The sequence below is a fragment of the Melanostigma gelatinosum genome (genome assembly GCF_949748355.1).
Source record: "Melanostigma gelatinosum genome assembly, chromosome: 12".
Taxonomy (NCBI): Eukaryota; Metazoa; Chordata; class Actinopteri; order Perciformes; family Zoarcidae; genus Melanostigma; species Melanostigma gelatinosum.
Window position 1 is genome coordinate 19050465 of NC_136645.1, and position 19278 is coordinate 19069742.

General features: G+C 45.3%; 1 protein-coding gene across 1 annotated transcript in view; it reads left to right on the forward strand.

The window, feature by feature from the left end:
* ptk7b (protein tyrosine kinase 7b) overlaps positions 1-19278 on the forward strand; it is a 67778-nt gene that overhangs the window by 26429 nt on the left and 22071 nt on the right. The window contains exon 2 of the mRNA XM_079280681.1: positions 18517-18813. Within this exon, the coding sequence (XP_079136807.1) occupies positions 18517-18813 (297 nt within the window). The remainder of the gene's footprint in view (positions 1-18516; positions 18814-19278) is intronic.

Sequence of the window (19278 nt, forward strand, 5' to 3'; positions counted from 1 at the left end):
TAACTCATTTACACACACTGTTGCAAATTACCGAACCAGATGGGCCGATACAACAAAACACCGTCAACTGGTAAGATAGCACAATAATATGTTACTTGTCGATGCAAATTACAGACACAAGAGGCAACATCCTTTCATGTGCAAATTAATCTAAATGTAGTGTTGGATAGACGAGTCCCCGGTGTAAGAAATTTGAGCGTAGAACTGTGTGTTTAGAAGTTATAATAAGTGTTTAATGATTCATAATTAAGAATTCATAATTAGGCATAATCATAAGTGTTTTGGAAATGCATAATTAAGATAAGCATAAGGTGTTTTAGGATTAGTAGCTAACAGTAGAATTTGAGAAGCTTTTGCCAAAGTTGCAGTGTCTTATCTATTATGTGGAATATTTATCATAGAGGGATTAAACAATAACTGACAGTCATTGAATGTTTAAGTGAACTCAGGGACAGAGAGACAGACAGGAGAATACACTCCTGGAAGTTAGCCAATAGGAATTGGGATAAACGGAAGGGGAGGAGTTTCGAACGGATATGAGGGCGGGATATAGAAAGACTTTTTCTCTCTGTTATTTACGTGCCCACGCAACGGATGTGTGGCCTGAGGAGCGAGGAGAGTTTTTTGCAAATGTGGGTTAAATATGTAATATTCCATAGAAGTAGTGTACTTCACTGTAATCGTACTGCATCAGTGGGATTAAAATCCTTTTAATTGTAAACCAGTTTAGGTAGATTTATTATCGCAGCGTGTCCACTGTGAACAGCAGCAGGACATGTGCTCTGGCCTACCTCGTTGTGTAGCAGACTCAAGCTTCCACACCGGTTTGATTTGAGGTGGCCATTAGCGTATCGGGGCAGGTTTCCCAGTGCAGCATATACAGTGGGTACGGAAAGTATTCAGACCCCTTTAAATGTTTCACTCTTTGTTTCAGAGCAGCCATTTGCTAAAATCAAACAAGTTAATTAAATTTCTCATTAATGTACACTCAGCACCCTATCTTGACAGAAAAAAACAAATGTAGAAATATTTGCAGATTTATTAAAAAAGAATAACTGAAATATCACATGGTCATAAGTATTCAGACCCTTTGCTGTGACACTCATATTTAACTCACATGCTGTCCTTTTCTTCTGATCCTCCTTGAGATGGTTCTACTCCTTCATTGGAGTCCAGCTGTGTTTCATGAAACTGTTTGGACTTGATTTGGATCCCCCTGTCTATATAAGACCTTACAGCTCACAGTGCATGTCAGAGCAAATGAGAATCATGAGGTCGAAGGAACTGCCCAAGGAGCTCAGGGACAGAATTGTGGCAAGGCACAGATCTGGCCATGGTTACAAAATAACTTCTGCAGCACTCAAGGTTCCTAAGAGCACAGTGGCCTCCATAATCCTTAAATGGAAGAAGTTTGGGACGACCAGAACTCTTCCTAGACCTGGCCGTCCAGCCAAACTGAGCAATCGTGGGAGAAGAGCCTTGGTGAGAGAGGTAAAGAAGAACCCAAAGATCACTGTGGCTGAGCTCCAGAGATGCAGTAGGGAGATGGGAGAAGTTCCACAAAGTCAACTATCACTGCAGCCTTCCACCAGTCGGGGCTTTATGGCATAGTGGCCCGACGGCAGCCTCTCCTCAGTGCAAGACGTATGAAAGCCCGCATAGAGTGTGCCAAAAAACACATGAAGGACTCCCAGATTATGAGAAATAAGATTCTCTGGTCTGATGAGACCAAGATTGAACTTTTTGGCGTTAATTCTAAGCGGTATGTGTGGAGAAAACCAGGCACTGCTCATCACCTGCCCAATACAATCCCAATAGTGAAACATGGTGGTGGCAGCATCATGCTATGGGGGTGTTTTTCAGCTGCAGGGACAGGACGACTGGTTGCAATTGAAGGAATGATGAATGCGGCAAAGTACAGAGATATCCTGGAAGAAAACCTCTTCCAGAGTGCTCTGGACCTCAGACTGGGCCGAAGGTTCACCTTCCAACAAGACAATGACCCTAAGCACACAGCTAAAATAACAAAGGAGTGGCTTCGGAACAACTCTGTGACCATTCTTGACTGGCCCAGCCAGAGCCCTGACCTAAACCCAATTGAGCATCTCTGGAGAGAGCTGAAAATGGCTGTCCACCAACGTTCACCATCCAACCTGACGGAACTGGAGAGGATCTGCAAGGAAGAATGGCAGAGGATCCCCAAATCCAGGTGTGAAAGGCTTGTTGCATCATTCCCAAGAAGACTCATGGCTGTACTAGCTCAAAAGGGTGTTTCTACTCAATACTGAGCAAAGGGTCTGAATACTTATGACCATGTGATATTTCAGTTATTCTTTTTTAATAAATCTGCAAATATTTCTACATTTCAGTTTTTTTCTGTCAAGATGGGGTGCTGAGTGTACATTAATGAGAAATTAAATGAACTTTTTTGATTTTAGCAAATGCCTGCTATGAAACAAAGAGTGAAAAATGTAAAGGGGTCTGAATACTTTCCGTACCCACTGTATGTTCCCAGTGAAACACTAAACCCTTATAAACTGCAAGCTGTCTTTTCTTTGTCGAGGAAAATGTAAAGCGACTGAACAACAAATATCTGAAAGGGCACCAGTGGAGCTCTGATGTGGCCTGTGTGTGGTGGGTAAGGATGGCAACGATTATGGGATAGCAGCATGGTCTCCCAGGCAGATGGGGGAACTCAGACAGGAAACAGCATTGTCCAATCGTGCTTAAAGACGAGACAGCCTCTGACAGAAAGACGAGGGGGGGGGGGGGGCTCCAGCTTCACACACAGGTAATTGGCTGTCTGCATGGGGGAGGGGGGGGGACACAGTGTGAGACTGGATTCTTTATTTTAACAGGCACACACTCTCTCTCTCTCTCTCTCTCTCTCTCTCTCTCTCTCTCTCTCTCTCTCTCTCTCTCTCTTCCTCTTTGCTTCCTCCCCTCTTCACCTTTGAGAGAACTGCCTATAACAACAGCTGTGCCCCACATCCAGTTCGTATTCACACACGGCCAAGCTCGCCAATTAACAGCCTTAGAGCGTGTAATTGTGCGTCTGTGATTGTGTGTGTGTGTGTGAAGGTGTCATTTCGTTAAGTCTCAGGGGGTCGCGCCACCTCCTGCCGTGAGGTGTCTCTCCCTAGAGTGTGAGTGACAGTACACTTGGAGGGAGGCCATTGGGCCAGTCAGGCCTCACTGGTTTCCAATGCTAAGGGGAAAAGAAACCTGTGTGTGTGTGTGTTTACTCAGGACTGAACAACTTATTACCCTCCCATTCCATGAATGAAGTGTTTTTTGAAAGTGTTTTTTTGAAAGTTCAAAGTTTTTAATAGTTTGTTGACTTATTATTATAAAACAAAATGTCTCATGTTCATGTCCTGGTGGCATGACAGGTTGATGTTTGCCAGAGCAAACTCACACTCCTTCCAATTTAGGAAGTGCTATTAAGAGGAGAGGTTCCCGGAGAGGAAATCATCTCTCCATTAGGAGGGAGTGAGAGAGAGAGTTGTGCTTTAAATGTCTGGTCAGAGACATCAGACATCAGGTTCTCCCTCGCATCAAGGGTAATGCTTGCTTTAACAAAGTGACTGCATGTTATGAAAAAACCATTGCATATCTACATTAAGGCAAGTACCAATCCTTCAGCAATACCATTGTGTTCGACTCCTTAAATACAGTATGTGGTGAACTTTATTCATTTTATTGTGAGGAACACAGTGCTGAACTGCTTTCTGTAAATGCATCAGCTTGAAAAACAAATAACCACCAAAGTCCATTAACCATGGCCTGTTGACCGAGTAATTAACTTAAGTCCTGATTGGAATTTTAATGAGCACATTTTGCCAGTTTAAAAAAAAATGAATTAGTTTGTTATTGCAGGTTTGCATGTCAATTTTGGCACGAATGTAAATCGGCTTTTTTTTCAAATCACTCAGATTATTCATTAAAATTGGAAGCTCTCTGCATCTCTATTTTCTATTACATGTTCATGTCAGTGCCTCTCATTTCATTTTAAATAAACATGCTGAAGATGAGGTGTTCTGTTTGATCTGAAGGCTTCTGGCTGTGAGGTGTGTTTTCAGGTCGTTGTTTTCGTGGTGTGAACGACAGTCCTCACCAAGGTTTTTAGCTTAATGGCCACTTTACATCAATGCGGGTGTGTCCATTGTGCCGTGTGGACAGGTCACTCTGTGCTTGGACTGCTTCCCGGTGATCGTCATTGAAAGCGTAAAACCATCCAGAGTACCTTTTCTTCAGACCCAATAACTCAAAAAGAAGCCGTGACTCTCCGCTGAGCCTGGAGCTCAGAGGGGGAGGGAGCTCGACCTGGCTGGTCATGATCACCGGGGGTCTGGCCGCAGTCTGTAACTCCATACACCGGCATCCTCATTAGACCAGAGCCCCGAGCAGAAACGGACCATTTGATCCCCAGGACGCTGAAAGGCAAATAAACAGAAATATTGACATGAATCAGACACTATCTCCATTTTGCCTTTCTCACTCTCTCCCCTTCTCAGTTCCTCGAGTTCATCCAACGTCAGCACACGCATTTGTAGAACAGATGTAGAGATGAATAACAGCTACTGTTGGGCTCTGAAGTGTATTCCTTTACTTGGAGGTTGATGAGTAGAAAGACATCCGCCCGCTCCATCAGGATTGGGTTTCTGGAAAGAACACAATGAAAAGATTGTCAAGGAATTAGGATAAATCACAATCAAGATGGTTTTCCATAGATGGTTACGGCCTTGTACGGTATTCCTGTGCCAGCACAGCAGACGGACAGTTGTTTCAGTAAGACTTTAGAGTCTTTAAGCCGTTGAAGGTGAAAGCCAGCCGATAGCTCGGAGCCTTTTGCTTGTTTGAGCAGGAAAGGTCGAGCGTCGGTCCTCTTGTACCCACCGACGTAAACCCCCCTTGTGTTGCCGTTTATCGGCCTCCCTTATCCCTCGCGGAAGTCTGCCGTCCTGTCCTATCTCAGATCCTCGCTCTCACCGTGTTGGTGTCTAGATGGCTATCAACAGGTGCAGGACCTGGACAAACACTCCACACAGCCACGACGTGGGGAGACCAAAAATTTAATTTCCTGTCCAGGGACCCTTAATCTACAGCTCGTCTACAGTTGATGCAGCCGGCGCCGCCTGATTTCCTCCGTGCTCGCAGTGTGAACACAGGAAAGCTCTTCAGCACGGAGGTGTGAAGGGTGAGCGCTGAGCTGTTCAATTGTTCACAGGAACGACTTCATCACCTTGACCGTGTTCAGCTCCACCTGAGTGGGTGGAAACACAACAAGTGGCGCGTGTTGCCAGGTAACGCAGCCAGTAAGTGGCTGTGCGATCGTGTATAATGACGGTGACTGTTCGCTGCAGTGCTGTGATACAGCTTGTGTAACATTAAGGTTTACAACAGAGGCGTTTAGTAAGACGCTCGTTTACAGGAATTACTTTGATTTTGGTAGTTGGAGTCGTTTTTTTTCAAGGCAGACTATTATTTTGATGCAAAGGAAGAAGACATCCGTTTGTTTGAGGGATCATTCTTCGTTGTTGTTCCTAAATTAGATTAATCTAGGCTCTGCTCAGTTCTTGCATCGGCTAGTTATCCTTCATCAGTGTGTATGCCTGCACTACAGCACCTGATAGTCCAGAGTTATTTACAACCAGATGGATCAGAGGTGATGCAACTAAGTCAGATATTCATTCAACATGTCTGCCAGTAAAAATGGAGACTTTTTTGAGTGACTCTCGATGACACCCCCCCCCCCCCTTCTCTCTTCAAAGTAGATGCAGCTCTCTCTATGCTAATACAAACATTGCTTTGAAAGCTAAATGCTGAGCATCGCTGGGGGTCCGCCACATCCTGCCCATTCTTCTGTTATTCAAATAAATCGGAGGCGCCGCAAATGTCATACACCCCCCCCCCCCCACGGCGCACACACTCAAAGTCGAGCCCATGACATTTGAAAAGTGGCACTTATGCGGCAATTTTCTTTAGATAAACCTCTGTATGGCAAATGTAAATAAAAAGAGAATTGGTGCATTTACACCCTTAAGAGAAATATCCCCGAATGACACTCTGCATAAAAAGATTCAAAAAGCAACGAATGCTCTCCTCTTAAATGTGATCGTTCTCATTCATGATCTTAGAAATAATTAACTGAATGGATATCTTTGCAGGTATACATACATACTAAGGTCCTGTTAATCTACATGATTCAGTCACACATGAGTATCTAACTGTAAATACACGTTTCTTTCAAACCTCCCAAATACTGTTAATATGCCGAACATGCAGGACGTTTTGTGCTCCGTAAGCAAAGTTCTGTTCTCTAAAAGACATGCTGGGTCTCGTCAGTGCATCACCTTCTAAAATACAATCAACTCCAGCAGATGTGTGATGTTTAATGTATGAACAACAGATTCTGATTCATCTCATCTGGATCGAGACTCAAACGTGACCCGGTATGTATATAGACGGATCTGAACAGGGTGTAGCAAACTAAAATAAGCTGAAGTACAGAAGTGGGTAAATAGGTTCTCTGCTCCCTGTGGCTGTGCAAACGGACCACCTGCTGCCTCACAAACACGAGTGCCTTCCTTCATTAAAAGATAATACCACCTAATTATAATCATTTGGGTTGCAGATGCTCGAGAAACATCAGGAACCGTGTTAGAACGTCACACTCCCTCTCTCTTTAGCTCTCCCAATGGGATGCTTTTGATGTCAGATTTTTATTTCGATGACACAAAGTCTGCAATTAGTTCCTCGTGTCGTGTCTTCTTTCTCTCTGGTTAGGGTTGGACCTGGGTGTGTTTTTAAATTAGGGTGGGCTGAGGTACTTGTTTCTGTCTATTTAATTTTGCTTAATTGCTCCTGTGGATACTTTGAAGATACCATTCATTTAAAATAAATGGCTAAATCTCCATAAGGCATCTTTTCTCACCTTCAGACTACACGTGTGCCGAAACGTTCTGCTCTGGTAGATTTCTAAAAACAACACACACACGCTTGCATCTATCTGGTCCACGGTCACAGGGACCTTTCTCTTACAGCGGCAGCAGGCGACGGCCGTTACAGTAGACGTCTTGTCCAGAAAGGTTGCGGCTAATTAAACTGCAGTGACTACACTGAGCTCACTCTGCAGAGCCAGCCAAGCTCTGCTAGGAAACCTACACCACAGAGCCGGCCCGTCCTGGAAACAACCTGGTTGCCAGGTTGTTTGAATCCCTCCTGCCAGCATCAACATCTGTGTGTGTGTGTGTGTGTGTGTGTGTGTGTGTGTGTTGGAGGAGGGGAGGAAGAGGTAGATACGAGGAGGCCACCCTTGTCTGGAATCCATTTTTCTGAATGAAATGAGGAAGGTAGATATACGCGGCTGCTTCCATGAACTTGTATCGTAAAGGTTTGGCTTATTTTTTGTGCGTCTTTTGTCGGCTTCAGTCAAGCACATTGCTTCAGGGTTGCACTAGAACAGGAAATACTGTTTCACGGTTGCTCAGAGGAGGATATTGCAGTATTTCACCAGAGAGATTCAGTACGCTTTTAAAAACACACTTACAAAGGGCAATGGTAGAAGGACTGTTCTAGTGTGATGGAGAGAGAGCCAGATGCAGAGAAGCTGAGGTTTAATGGAGTCCTTATTGGACTCTGGAGCCCCATCGAGTGACTGAAAGAATCTAACTCTTTCGAATGGGCATGTTCATCCATCTGCCCATCATTAAGTATTCCGTCTTCTCGTCTTTATAATCCGTCTCATTAGATCATTAAAATGATACTGCCCTGATCGAGGAAACTAATTACAAACTTTTTTTATGATCTTGATTAGATATATTAGAAAGTCTTCTTCCTTCCCTCTTATCTTGGCTCACTCCTCCCCCTCCATGCCAGGTAGTTTTCCAGGAGGATTGCAGAGTGCCACCGCATTCCTGGTTGGCACTCATGTCTGGACACAGCGGAGGTGCAGGCATTAGCCAGAGCCGCCTGCAGAGCGAGACCAGCGTCGGCTGCCAAGGACTCAGCGCCCGTCTGCTGCCAGAGCCTGCGAGGGAGCCGTCATTTAATACTTCCACTGATGCGAAAAGCAGCTCTTGTCACTCCGGAGACATATTGTCCCGCGATTGCTGCACTCTCGAAGTTTCACGTCCCAAGTCTGCATGTTGGCTTTGGGTTTTGCATCGGAGTTATCCCCCCCCAATTCTTTCTGTTTAATCCATCGAACTCGCTCATCATCGCAGATCATATTTCAGGAGACACTTGGAAACAGCATTCCATTTCCTGCCTCTGCTTTATCTCATTTCTGTCATATTACTCGTCTACGGGCTGCAGACGGAGATTTATTCCTGCAGCTCCACTTCTCTAACTCCCACTTTGGCCCCTTTCTGTCTGAAACATCTATCAGTGTTTAGCCTCACTGCAAACTGCTGAGCTCCTCTGTTCCACTGCAGACTTAATCTTCCATCTTTGGCTCATAATGCTGGAAAACTAAAAAAAAACAATCCCAGAGTGTGACCCCCAGATGTTTGACATTACCGGTCCTCTTTATTTAGTTTGATACTAAATCCTCTGTTCATTCTTGCTCATGGTAGTTACAGCACTTACTTGTGTAAACAGTTTGCATTAAGCTTTCATGTTGGCTGTGTGTAGAGCCTTTGTTGTATATATGGGGGGGAGAAATTAAACATACTTACAAGAAATGGCGGCCTTTGTTCTCCACTGCTGCGCTGTTGAGTTTTCCCCTCTAAAAGTAGTGTCATTACGGGATTAGTGCCCAGTTTGTCAGGACCAAAGAGAGAGAGGGACAACCCAACCTGCTTTACCTGAGCAAAGCCTAATCCGCTTAAATCTAATAATTGCTCTCATAGTCACTCGTATGAGCACAGCTGCAGGGGACGGTTGTGGCTCCAGATTGAAAGGGAACCATGGGTAATAACACCCATGGTTCCCTTTCATGGCCAGGATCCGATCTGTGGACGCCACAAAGCTTTTTTTTTCTTCTTTTTTTTCCTCATCGTCATCGTTTTGGGCGTTCCAGTCAAAATTTGCTCACCCTCCTCCCGGTGCCTCTCTCGTTCCCTCCCTCCTTGTCGGCTCATGTTCGGTGCTCAGCACGGCCGTGAATTACACAGAGATGCATTAGGCTGCCTCTGTTTCAACAGTCGGCCCTTTATGAGTGGGTGTTGAAAATTGGTGAGAGCTGGCCATGCTCAGATGTCTCTATTTTAGATACGGAATGACAGTTATGAAGCCTGGTGTCGAAGGACAGAGCGGGGGGGGGGTTGGTGTGCTGAGAGGCTCACATCTTCTCCGACAGGCTTCTTCACTCACTCAAGCTCCATCTGGCGTAAAGCAAGCGGATCACGCTCCGTGAACTGCCATTTCTACATTATACGATAACGTGGAATAGACATTGTGATGCTCGCCGTTAAATAGTTAAATAACCTCAGCCATCAGATAAAAGAAGAGAGTCGACCATGTGATGCAAAGTGGTGCCATGGATGTTAAACAAAAAATGTAAATGAAATCCAAAAGAGTCTTCTTTTTATTCATTGTCCGTCCTCCATGCAGATTACTCTGTGCTTTTTCCTGCTTAAACAACAAGCGAGGGCTTTTTTTCCTGCTGGTTGTATAATGAAGACCCCTACTTGAGTTCCTAGTCCTCGTAGTACGACTGAGGCGGTAATGGCCTGGGATGGGTGGCCTATTAAAGCCTATGTGAAGGAGTGTTTGGGTGGGGCCTAGCCAACACTTTGATGCTGTTGCCCTTATCCCGGTGCGCTTATTAAGAGATTTATGGCTGACGCCCGCCTCCCCCTTTCCCTCCTACTCGCACTGTTACATGAGTGTTCTTTATTATTCTTCCCGTCATGGAGACCATATTCTTCATTTTCAAAGGCTGAGGTGTGCTGGCAAGCAGCGGCTCGTTAGGAGACATGAGAGAGCATTTCACTACGGCATCGGGGAGGTGGCACACTTCTGTCAAAATGCCGTGTCGGGTAGTAACGGTGAAAACACAGCGGCGATGCAGTCGGTGTCATGTTTCTGATGAAAGGGTTAATTGTAAGTGTTGTCAGAACGAGGATCGCGGTAGAAATCGTCGGCGAGGCGTTATGAAAGACTGTTGCTGCTGCTTGAGGGTTGAGCGAAGCAAAGCAACGGTCCACCTGAGGTTGCATGCCTGTTGCCATGCCAATGTTGCCTGATAATAAGCTGATGAGGGTGGGGGGGGGGATCTCTAATGGGAGCAGGGAGCGACCCTGCTGTCAGCGGCAGGATGGAGGGAAGCAGGCATAAAGTGATAGTGATCTCAGCGAGGTTTGTTATAATGAGCCCGGCCCACTCTTTGCACCCGAGCGAGTGGCTTTGCAGAGCGAGACCCCTCCGCAGTGCAATTACACTGGCACCAAAAGAGCAGCGGTTGTATTAAGTTAGCGGGTGTGCATACCGGTCGCAGCCCGGCTCTGCTGCTTTGAACGCGGGTTTTCAATTAGAAGCAGAGGAATGAGCACAGGGATGTGCTCCGCTGATGTATAACACGCAGAGAATGAAATACTACCTGGGGTCAGGTTTCTTTTTGGATGCAATGAAAAGAGACTGCAGGGAATTGTTCTTTTGTATTACTTTGATCCATTTCAACTTGATAGAGTGGGGGGGGGGGGGTGGGCTCTGTAACTGCATTGGTGCTGGTTGAACATTGTCGATTTGTTCTACGGTGAAGGTTTCCTTGTACGAGGCTCTAAAGTCATTTATGAAACCCTGAGAAGAAAGGTAATATAACGGTAAATAAGATATTGGTCAACATGCCAATTCACTTTGCTAAGTTAGATGCTAAGCTAAGTGGCTGCTGGCTGTAGCTTCATAAGACACGAGAGTGGCGTCAATCAGACGTGTTTTTATATTGCTGTGAATTAAATACGGAGTGCTGGTTGAACAAAACAAGCAATTCAAAAGAATCACCTTTCAGTAAAAACTTCAGCAATTGTCAAAAAGAATTGTCTGCTGCAGCCTTTGACAGCTTTAGGATCAAATGCATGAACTCCACTCTTGTACGTTTTTTATTTCCCTACTTTTGTTTCCTATGTCAGAAGTCAATAACGGGATCGGTCTGTGGTGAACCAAACTGTCGCTCCGGTTACAATGTTTAGACGGAGACGTTGTACCTGGTCTGACTCTGCCCCGTTCAGCGTCTCTGCTGTCAAGTTAAATAGGGCAGCCAGCCCGACCTCTTTGTTTTCGGCAGCATTTCAGCTTCATGCGCTGCTGAGTTCTCTGTGTAAATCTCATCGGAGATGCCAAACTACTTCTGACACGCATCATTGTTCAAAACACTGACCGAGAGGTCACCGAAGCATGAAAACGAACCAGCTAAATAAACTCAACCTGACATCAGTATCTGACATTAGCGTCTACTTTTCTGTTCACGGTGCTCTGTCTATACGCCAAAGTTTGGGTTTTATATCATCTATTTTTTACACTTTCAGTACCATGATACACATTCTCCAACCCTGCATTGGGTTTGTGTTCTCAGAAAGTGGAATTTAAATTGTGATTTGTCAAGATATCGCAGTCCTAATCAATCAAAATACAGTTTATCATGTTTTTATACCTGCTTTATGCTCTTTGGGGTTCTGTGCCAGCTAGTTCTCACAGGGGCAGCTGTCAAGGCAACTGTGGAAAACTGAAACACACCCACACACACACTGACAGGCAATGAAATCTCAGTCAGTGGGCTTCGGTACATCCAGTTTGCCCTTCATTCCCACGGTTCATCTCCCTGACGTCTTGCTCCACAAACACAACTGTGGATGAAGCGTTCCTGGTTTTATTTCAGCTTTTAAAAACACACACCGTGACAGATGGTTATCGGCCTCTCTCTGCGAGTGCCAACATGACACCTATCCAAGCTAGCCCCTCTGAGACTTCATCACGATACGATGGATTGTTCGATAACGTGAAATGTATTTTGGCTGCCGTGTGATTGCTACTGGTTACCACAAATGATATGAAGTAAATTAAATGTTTACAGCTGAATGTGAGTCAGAGTCGCTGCCAATAGGACACAAGTTCAGGTACCGACACCAAAACAGGACTTATTAGTGAATTAATAGAAGTTTTAAATGAAGATCTCTCCTAAAGAAATGTTGTCTTATAGTTTCTTATAGTTAAAGGTATCTTGGTTCTTAGATCGGGAATAATCGGATCAAAGAATAAGAATCTGACCAGGCCTTCGTTATCGGACACTCTTTCTTACTCGATGCTAAGAACGCATTTTAGTTGGTACTAAAAGGTATTCAGGTTCAATACGCAGGACTATTTCCAAGTAGGTGAAGCTATTTGCCATACTGTGCGTATCTCCTGACGGTACGGACCTTCCCCCTCTTGCTCCGTCCTTCGCTGTGCGACATCCACTCTGATGGGAATGCTAATCTCGTTAGCTTGGCATTCCAGTTCAGCCAGCTGCTGTAAATAAAATAACGGATCTGTGTGTTTTCGCACCGACTGCTGGCGTTCCTGACTTTAAAGATGGCCTCGTTAAATCAGCCTTTTCTCTCATAAAGTTGAGGGCGGCAGACTTGCGCATCTTACGATGTAGGACAGCCCAGCAGCTGTTAAAATAGATGCTTCCAGAGAGAGAGAAGTTTACATCAGTGTGCTCTCTCTACCCATCCTCTCTCTGCATGCTGAAAAACTGGTGCCATGTTTTTTCCAGTCTGTGCTCATTCTGTCGGCCCCTGTATGACCCTGCGACTGCCATTAGCTGAAGAAGATGTTTTCAAATCATGCTGCTCTCAGATCTCACGCGAACTCTCAGTTGTTAATAATTGAGTTTCTCTTTTTTTGGTGCTCTTTTGATGTTGCACTGTTTGCTTGAGTGTGCCGTTTGAGTGAGGAAGGCTGATGTTATCTGGAGTCTTGCTGCTCTTATCCTTAATTGGGTTATGTAGATTTTGTGGCTCGGGGAGAGGAGGGAGGAATGAAAGTAGACTGATCATAGATGGTAGAAGTGTCTTCATTAACAATGGCAGACGTCAGTGCCGTGTTCATGGATTACAGACTTTAAACTCAGTGTTTCACAATGTCTTAACGGATGTCTGCAGCAGTTTGATTCTGGGAATTGTATGTCGGCTGAGCCGTCATTGAGATAAACATCTAATCGCGGCCACGCTCCAATCGCTGTCTCACGCTCGGCGACTCCTCGTTCTGCCGTCCTGTCACTCCGAAACGTTTCAGAGCAGCTGTCTCGCTCCGACACGGTCCGCTGAGAGACTGTGAAATCACACGCATAGGGGCTTTTCGAGCTCCCACAGGGGGAGACGTGAGTGTTCCCGGTGCCAAGTATTTGTGGGTGCCGCCGTTTGCGTCTGTGCATGCGTCTTCCCCTTTTAACCTCTTGCAGCCTCTGGCATGTGTTTCACCACGCTCGTCGTCAACCTGGCCGTCCTGCTGGAGACACTCTATCCCGAATACAGGATCCTGACAAGATAACGTCCTCTGATGCAGCTGTTCATCTGAAGGAATCCAGGCTCTTATCTTAAACATTTTTCGAAATACGGTACATATTCGCAGAAGCATCTTTTTAGTTTTGACAGACAACCTGCACGATAACAGCCCGTGTGTAGTCTGGATTAATGTCCAAACTGTTTCTTATCTGGATATTGTTGTTAATGTCCACAAACGATGCACACACACTCCAACACAACCCTTTTTTTTTATGGCGATACGTCGTTCTTTCCTGAAATATGATTCCACTCGGCCACTTCTGCCTGGGGGTGCGTTGCCTGCTGATGAGCCCATTATGGTGGGTTCTGTCTGTCTTCCACCTGACAGCCGGGCCAGGCTTAATGGAGCCGGCAGTGCAGCGACTTGAAGAGGAGAATCCCGGTGTGCGGATTATTTCACCCCTCTCAGCCGTTTTTCCCCTCTCCGTCTTTAACCTACTTTTCTTCCAGATACCTTGATCGAAATCCAGGAAAACTCAAACTATTTTTGAAAACTAAGAACTATTAATATTTCATGGTGACGGCTGCTCATCCGGCTGCATGAGCGTATCCGTTGGAAGCTTTTCCCGGCAAGTGCATATTGATTGGTATCGGAGCCAAGACTCTTTTGTTTTCTGTTCTTCTTAATCTGTGAAGAGATGGAGGCTCCCTGGAGAAAGTGTGTGTTTGCACCGTGCACAGTTTTCAACAGCTTTGACTTATTTCGACACCATATTCCTCTCCTGGTCTGAAGCCGGCTGGTTTTTAAAGAAAGGCTACATTTTAAATCAATTGAGCAGTTAGTCAACATAAACTCCTACGCTTAATCGTTTATCAAGATTATTTTAGATGAAGTCATTCGTCAATCAAAAATGCATTTACTTGTTTCAGCATCTCAAATGTGAGGCTCTGCAGTTACGTTTACATTCAGTGTGTATCCTTGACGTCTGATCTGTCGTTGAATCCTTCCAAAGCTGATTCATACATTTTGTTTTAATTGTTCTAGCTTGCGGTCGTCTTCTTTGCTACCTTTGATGGCACGTTGCTGCTCTTCTTTGCTTGTTACGGCCTTCAACCGTCTGTCAACGCAATAATGTGAGACGAGTGAGAGCAATGTGTCTTGTGTGCAAACAAACGGGGAAACCACAAAACGTTTCTCCGTAGCGCTGCTAGGATAATAATAATAATAATACATTTTCAGAAAACTCAGACACTTTACAAAGGCGATAAAGAAAGTGGTTTACTCCACTGTATCTTTATGTGCACTGGTTAGTTCAGCTTGTCAATTTAACATCCCCCCCTTTCAACACCTCGGTCTGAAGAGTTTTGTCATAACAACATTCCCATCCTGTCGTTGTTTGTCTCCCCTTTGTCTGTAACTCTCCCTTTTCTGAAGGGCCCTCAGTGGGAGTTTGGATTGCATCTGCCCCGCTTATCTATTTGAGATGACACTGTCTGTGCAAAACATTCCTCTTCCCCTCAGTCCTTGTGTGACTCAATGAAAAGCGCGACCTCAGTGAACTGTATTGATTTGGTCAGACAGACACGACTTTAGAAGTATTTCTGTTGCAACTTGCAGCGTGCCTACGTCATGGTGGTAGAGAGAGTGAGTGTGTGTGTGTTTGGATACGAGTGTCAGAGGCAGGGCTGCAGTGTGTGTGTGTGTGTGTGTGAGAGAGATGTAGGTCACGGAGCCTCCCCTGTTTGATCAGTACAGTAAACTTGGCAGACTTCATCAGATGTGATCGACTATGCGTCCCTCTATCTGCTCTTGTCGTCCTGTGGTATGTGACAACACCTTATCTGTGTGTGCTGTCTCTGCTGGGACTTTTCCAGGAAGTCCTTCCCTCTCTAAACACGCACACACACCGAATGTCAGCGTTCATCTCAAATACAACCATCAGCTGCGTGCCACAGCTCCGCCGTTTCTCCACCAAAGCCTGTAACATCGCTGTAGACGGAGTGTGATGGAAGCTGGCACGCCATCTCACACCGCAGCTGTGTAAGCTTGGCACGGAGGCAGCGTGCTGTCTGTGAACATTACACGATAGATTGTTTGAGGTGGATGTTGGGGATGACTCTGCTGGCGGTTCCTACCAATCTGCTGCCTTTTTATCCTGGTTTTTATTCTCAGCCTCCGAGAGAGATTGTCTGAGACCACTCTCTTATGCAGAAGAGACTTAATAACAATCTGTTGTGCCATATGTCCAGATGATTGAACAATGAAGTTGGGCTAATTATTATGTCCATAATCAGTAAATCAAAAGTTCTCAGAGACCAATACGACCTATTTAAGTAGCTTGTTTGGTTCAACCGGTTGTCCAGAACTCAATATCTTTAACTTAAAATCATGTAAAACAGAGGAAAGCAGCAACGCTTGAACAAGCCAATGTTTTGTATTTTTGCTCGATAAATAACTTTAAACTTTGAAATGATCAATCATCTTTTATGTTGATTCATTTTCTGTCTTTGGACCAACTATGTAGACCTTCACCCTGTGTTGAGACGGAGCATGAAAGATAAAAAGAATAAGACGCTGTGATTGAATATGAAATATCTCTGAGATGGGGAGATGGATGGTTCTCCAGTCTCGGCGGCTCAAATTGAGGTGAAGAGGTGAAGTTTGATCCATCGTGAGGCGTTTAGACAGATACGATGAGGTAGAAGCCAGTCATCTGCCAGCAGCTGTTTCTCCTGGAGCCTGTCCATTTCTCTCCAGCGTTGTATTAACGGCTGAAGGGAAAGCCACTGGGCCGTGACCTCTGATACGGTTTCTCCATTCAATTCCCCGAAGGAGCCATCGATTCTACTGACAACTTGGTGAAATGAAAAAGATAACGTATGATGGACCAGAAACAATAACACTGGAGTGCATCGTGTCATTGTCTCACCAGCCCTCGTTGTTTTAGCAAGTTGAAATATAGTGAGATATTATTTTTTGATGAAATGAGCTCACGTGGACATCTAGATCCAAAAGTATTAAGTGCATCTCTACGAAAGTGCAGTCAGAGCAAAGTGTCTTGTTGGACAGCAGAGATGATCCTTACGCTCAGGGTTCACTCCAGCATCCGTACCAATGCACTGACTCGTCATACAGACCATGTTTGTGACCTTCAAGGGGGAGATGTCTGTGGATTTGTCCCACTGTGGGAAAGCACTGAATGGTGATTGTTGTCTTCAGTGCATCCTGCTGCTGTGTCCTTGAGGATATTTCTTTCTTCCAGCGGCAGATGTGCGCAGTAAGGAGGCATTCAGCAGTGGATTTTGACTTGAACACAAGAGTAATGGTTTCCATCTGCGTGGGAGGTGTTTATCTCTTTACTTTATGTTCAAACGTAATGTTTTCACGTGCAAAAACCCTCAAGAGCACGGCAGATAGTATGTGAATCCATAATGCATACAGCTCAGTTGGATGCACTTACCGACCTCGTATGTAACGTTGATGGTATTTCAGTATCTTACTCAAGCTGACATTACCCACAGAGGTCCACATCTATAGCTAAGTGTTTGGTTCTTTTCCTGTCCTCCTGTCTGTAAAATATAATGCAAGGGGGCATTTAAAGCAAAATGATTCGTCCATGTCCCACCCTGCCTGTCTAGCGGCGTTATTGTGTTTGACCAGCCTTTCTGTCTCTCTGCCTCCTGCCTGCCACGTCTGTCTGTCAGCTCGAGCCACCTGCAGCTGAGACAAAGGTGAGTCTGATGAAGAGAAGGACTGCAGCGGTGGGATGACGAGGGTGAAACATGGAGGAATTACCTTGGCTCATCTTCTACAGGCTCCTTGATTTAACATTATTGAAAGATCCTGTTTTTACTTGGCTCCAGTACTGCAACAGGCTATGAAGACCCCCACACACACACACGCCGTTACGCAGGTGTAGGTATGCTCAATCGACTCTAGCGGTGGACCGTCCCTTAAGATAACAAACCTTTGACATCTGGTATGATAACATTGTGCTGCACGGGGGCACACGGGGGCTCTGCCTTGACACACTATTGAGATGGCTATTGATGAGTAAGTTCACTGAGGTAGTTGTTCAAGCAAGGAGGCCCGAGTGCAGCAGCTGTTGAGTTTAAATTGGAAGATGCCAGTCAGACTCCTTCCCTTGTTTCCAAGACGTGTTGTCTAATTGGCAACAATCATGAGTGCAGCTTGCCATGAAAAGTCTTTGTTCTCAGGCAGAGGTGAATGAGCGAGTGTGAAAACACTTTGAAAAGAAAACATTTGATTTCTTGTCTAGTCTATTTAAAATCAACACATGACGATTAATTGGTTAGATTATAATTCTTACCACATGCTACCGCAGTGTTGTCACAGACATGTTCTTCCAAGTTCCAGTTGTTCCATGATTGGCATTTAAAACTGGGAAAAATAAAAATGTGCACACTAAATGTGGTTTCCTGTGCAGCGTGACCTCTTAGCTTGTAACTGTAGCATGTTATTGTGACTGTGTGGTATTCATCCAGCCGTACTCCAAGTCACACTTCTCCACAGAGATGTGGGTAAATAGAGCGGAAAACCTGTCTCTCTCTCTCTCTCACAGCTTGTACTCCGCATCACGAGGGCAAATAAAAGATTTAAGTGTGTGTGCAACACATCACATCTTGTTTGAGAGGCTGATCTGATGGTGTGTGTGTGTGTGTGTGTGTGTGTGTGTGTGTGTGTGTGTGTGTGTGTGTGTGTGTGTGTGTGTGTGTGTGTGTGTGTGTGTGTGTGTGTGTGTGTGTGTGTGTGTGTGTGTGTGTGTGTGTGTGTGTGTGTGTGTGTGTGTGTGTGTGTGTGTGTTCGGATCACCCGCTCACGTCACAGACACACTAACGGGGGAAAAAGGGTATTTTCTCCGTGTTGGGTCTGATCATTTTTTACGACAAAATAATTCACAGCTAGCCGGTATTGTCTAAACATCACATTCCTCCACCAGGCTAAGTGGTTGCTATGACGTCCACTTAATGAACGGAAAAAGCAGTAAAATGTTAACGGCAACCCCATTCTTATCCACTGTCATTTACTTTCCCTCTTCTTCTCTCTCTCGCTCTCCCTTTCCAGTTCTGGCCATCCAGGCCGCTGCCATCCAGTTCACGAAGGAGCCCAAGTCCCAGGATGCCTTGCACGGTCGCAGCGCCATGCTGCGCTGCGAGGTCAGCGACCCGACCGACATCAGTTACGCCTGGCGTCACAACGGCCAGCGCCTGCAAAGCGGCGAGAGGCGCTTCCAGGAGGGCAGCAACCTCAAGTTCACCGCCGTGGATCGGCAGCTGGACGCAGGCAACTTTGTGTGCGTCGCAGAAAACTTGGCCGTGGGAGAGTTTCTCGAGTCCACCAACGCCTCCTTCAATATCAAGTGTGAGTGTTTCATTTCAAGCCCTTCTCACCCTCATTCTAAAAAGTAAAAAAAAAACCTTGAGTGAAAATTGCCAGCTGACAGGGTTTCATAATGGCAACAAGGGCGCGCATCAAGTTTCCGGATCAAAAAAGGCAAACAAAAGTCACAGTATAAGATGACAGGTAGTATGAGCTGGAGGAATGTTTCCACCTTGTTGCCTTGTTCTTTGTGGCTTCCTCTCCCTCTCTCCAAAGGAAACTGGAGACGTACGCCACCAAGCATGTGTTTCTTGTTGCTTGTTTCTTCTTCCTTTTCTCCGTTGGGCAATGCTCTCTTTTCTCATCTACTGTCAAAAGGCTTTTGTCTGGAAATTACTGAGCAATGTAATTTGCAACTTTCTAGCTGTATAATTATTTCGGTTGACATTAACACTGCCCTCCTCGCTCCAGCATTTTTATTCGTGTCAGGCTTTTTCGCTCCTCAGT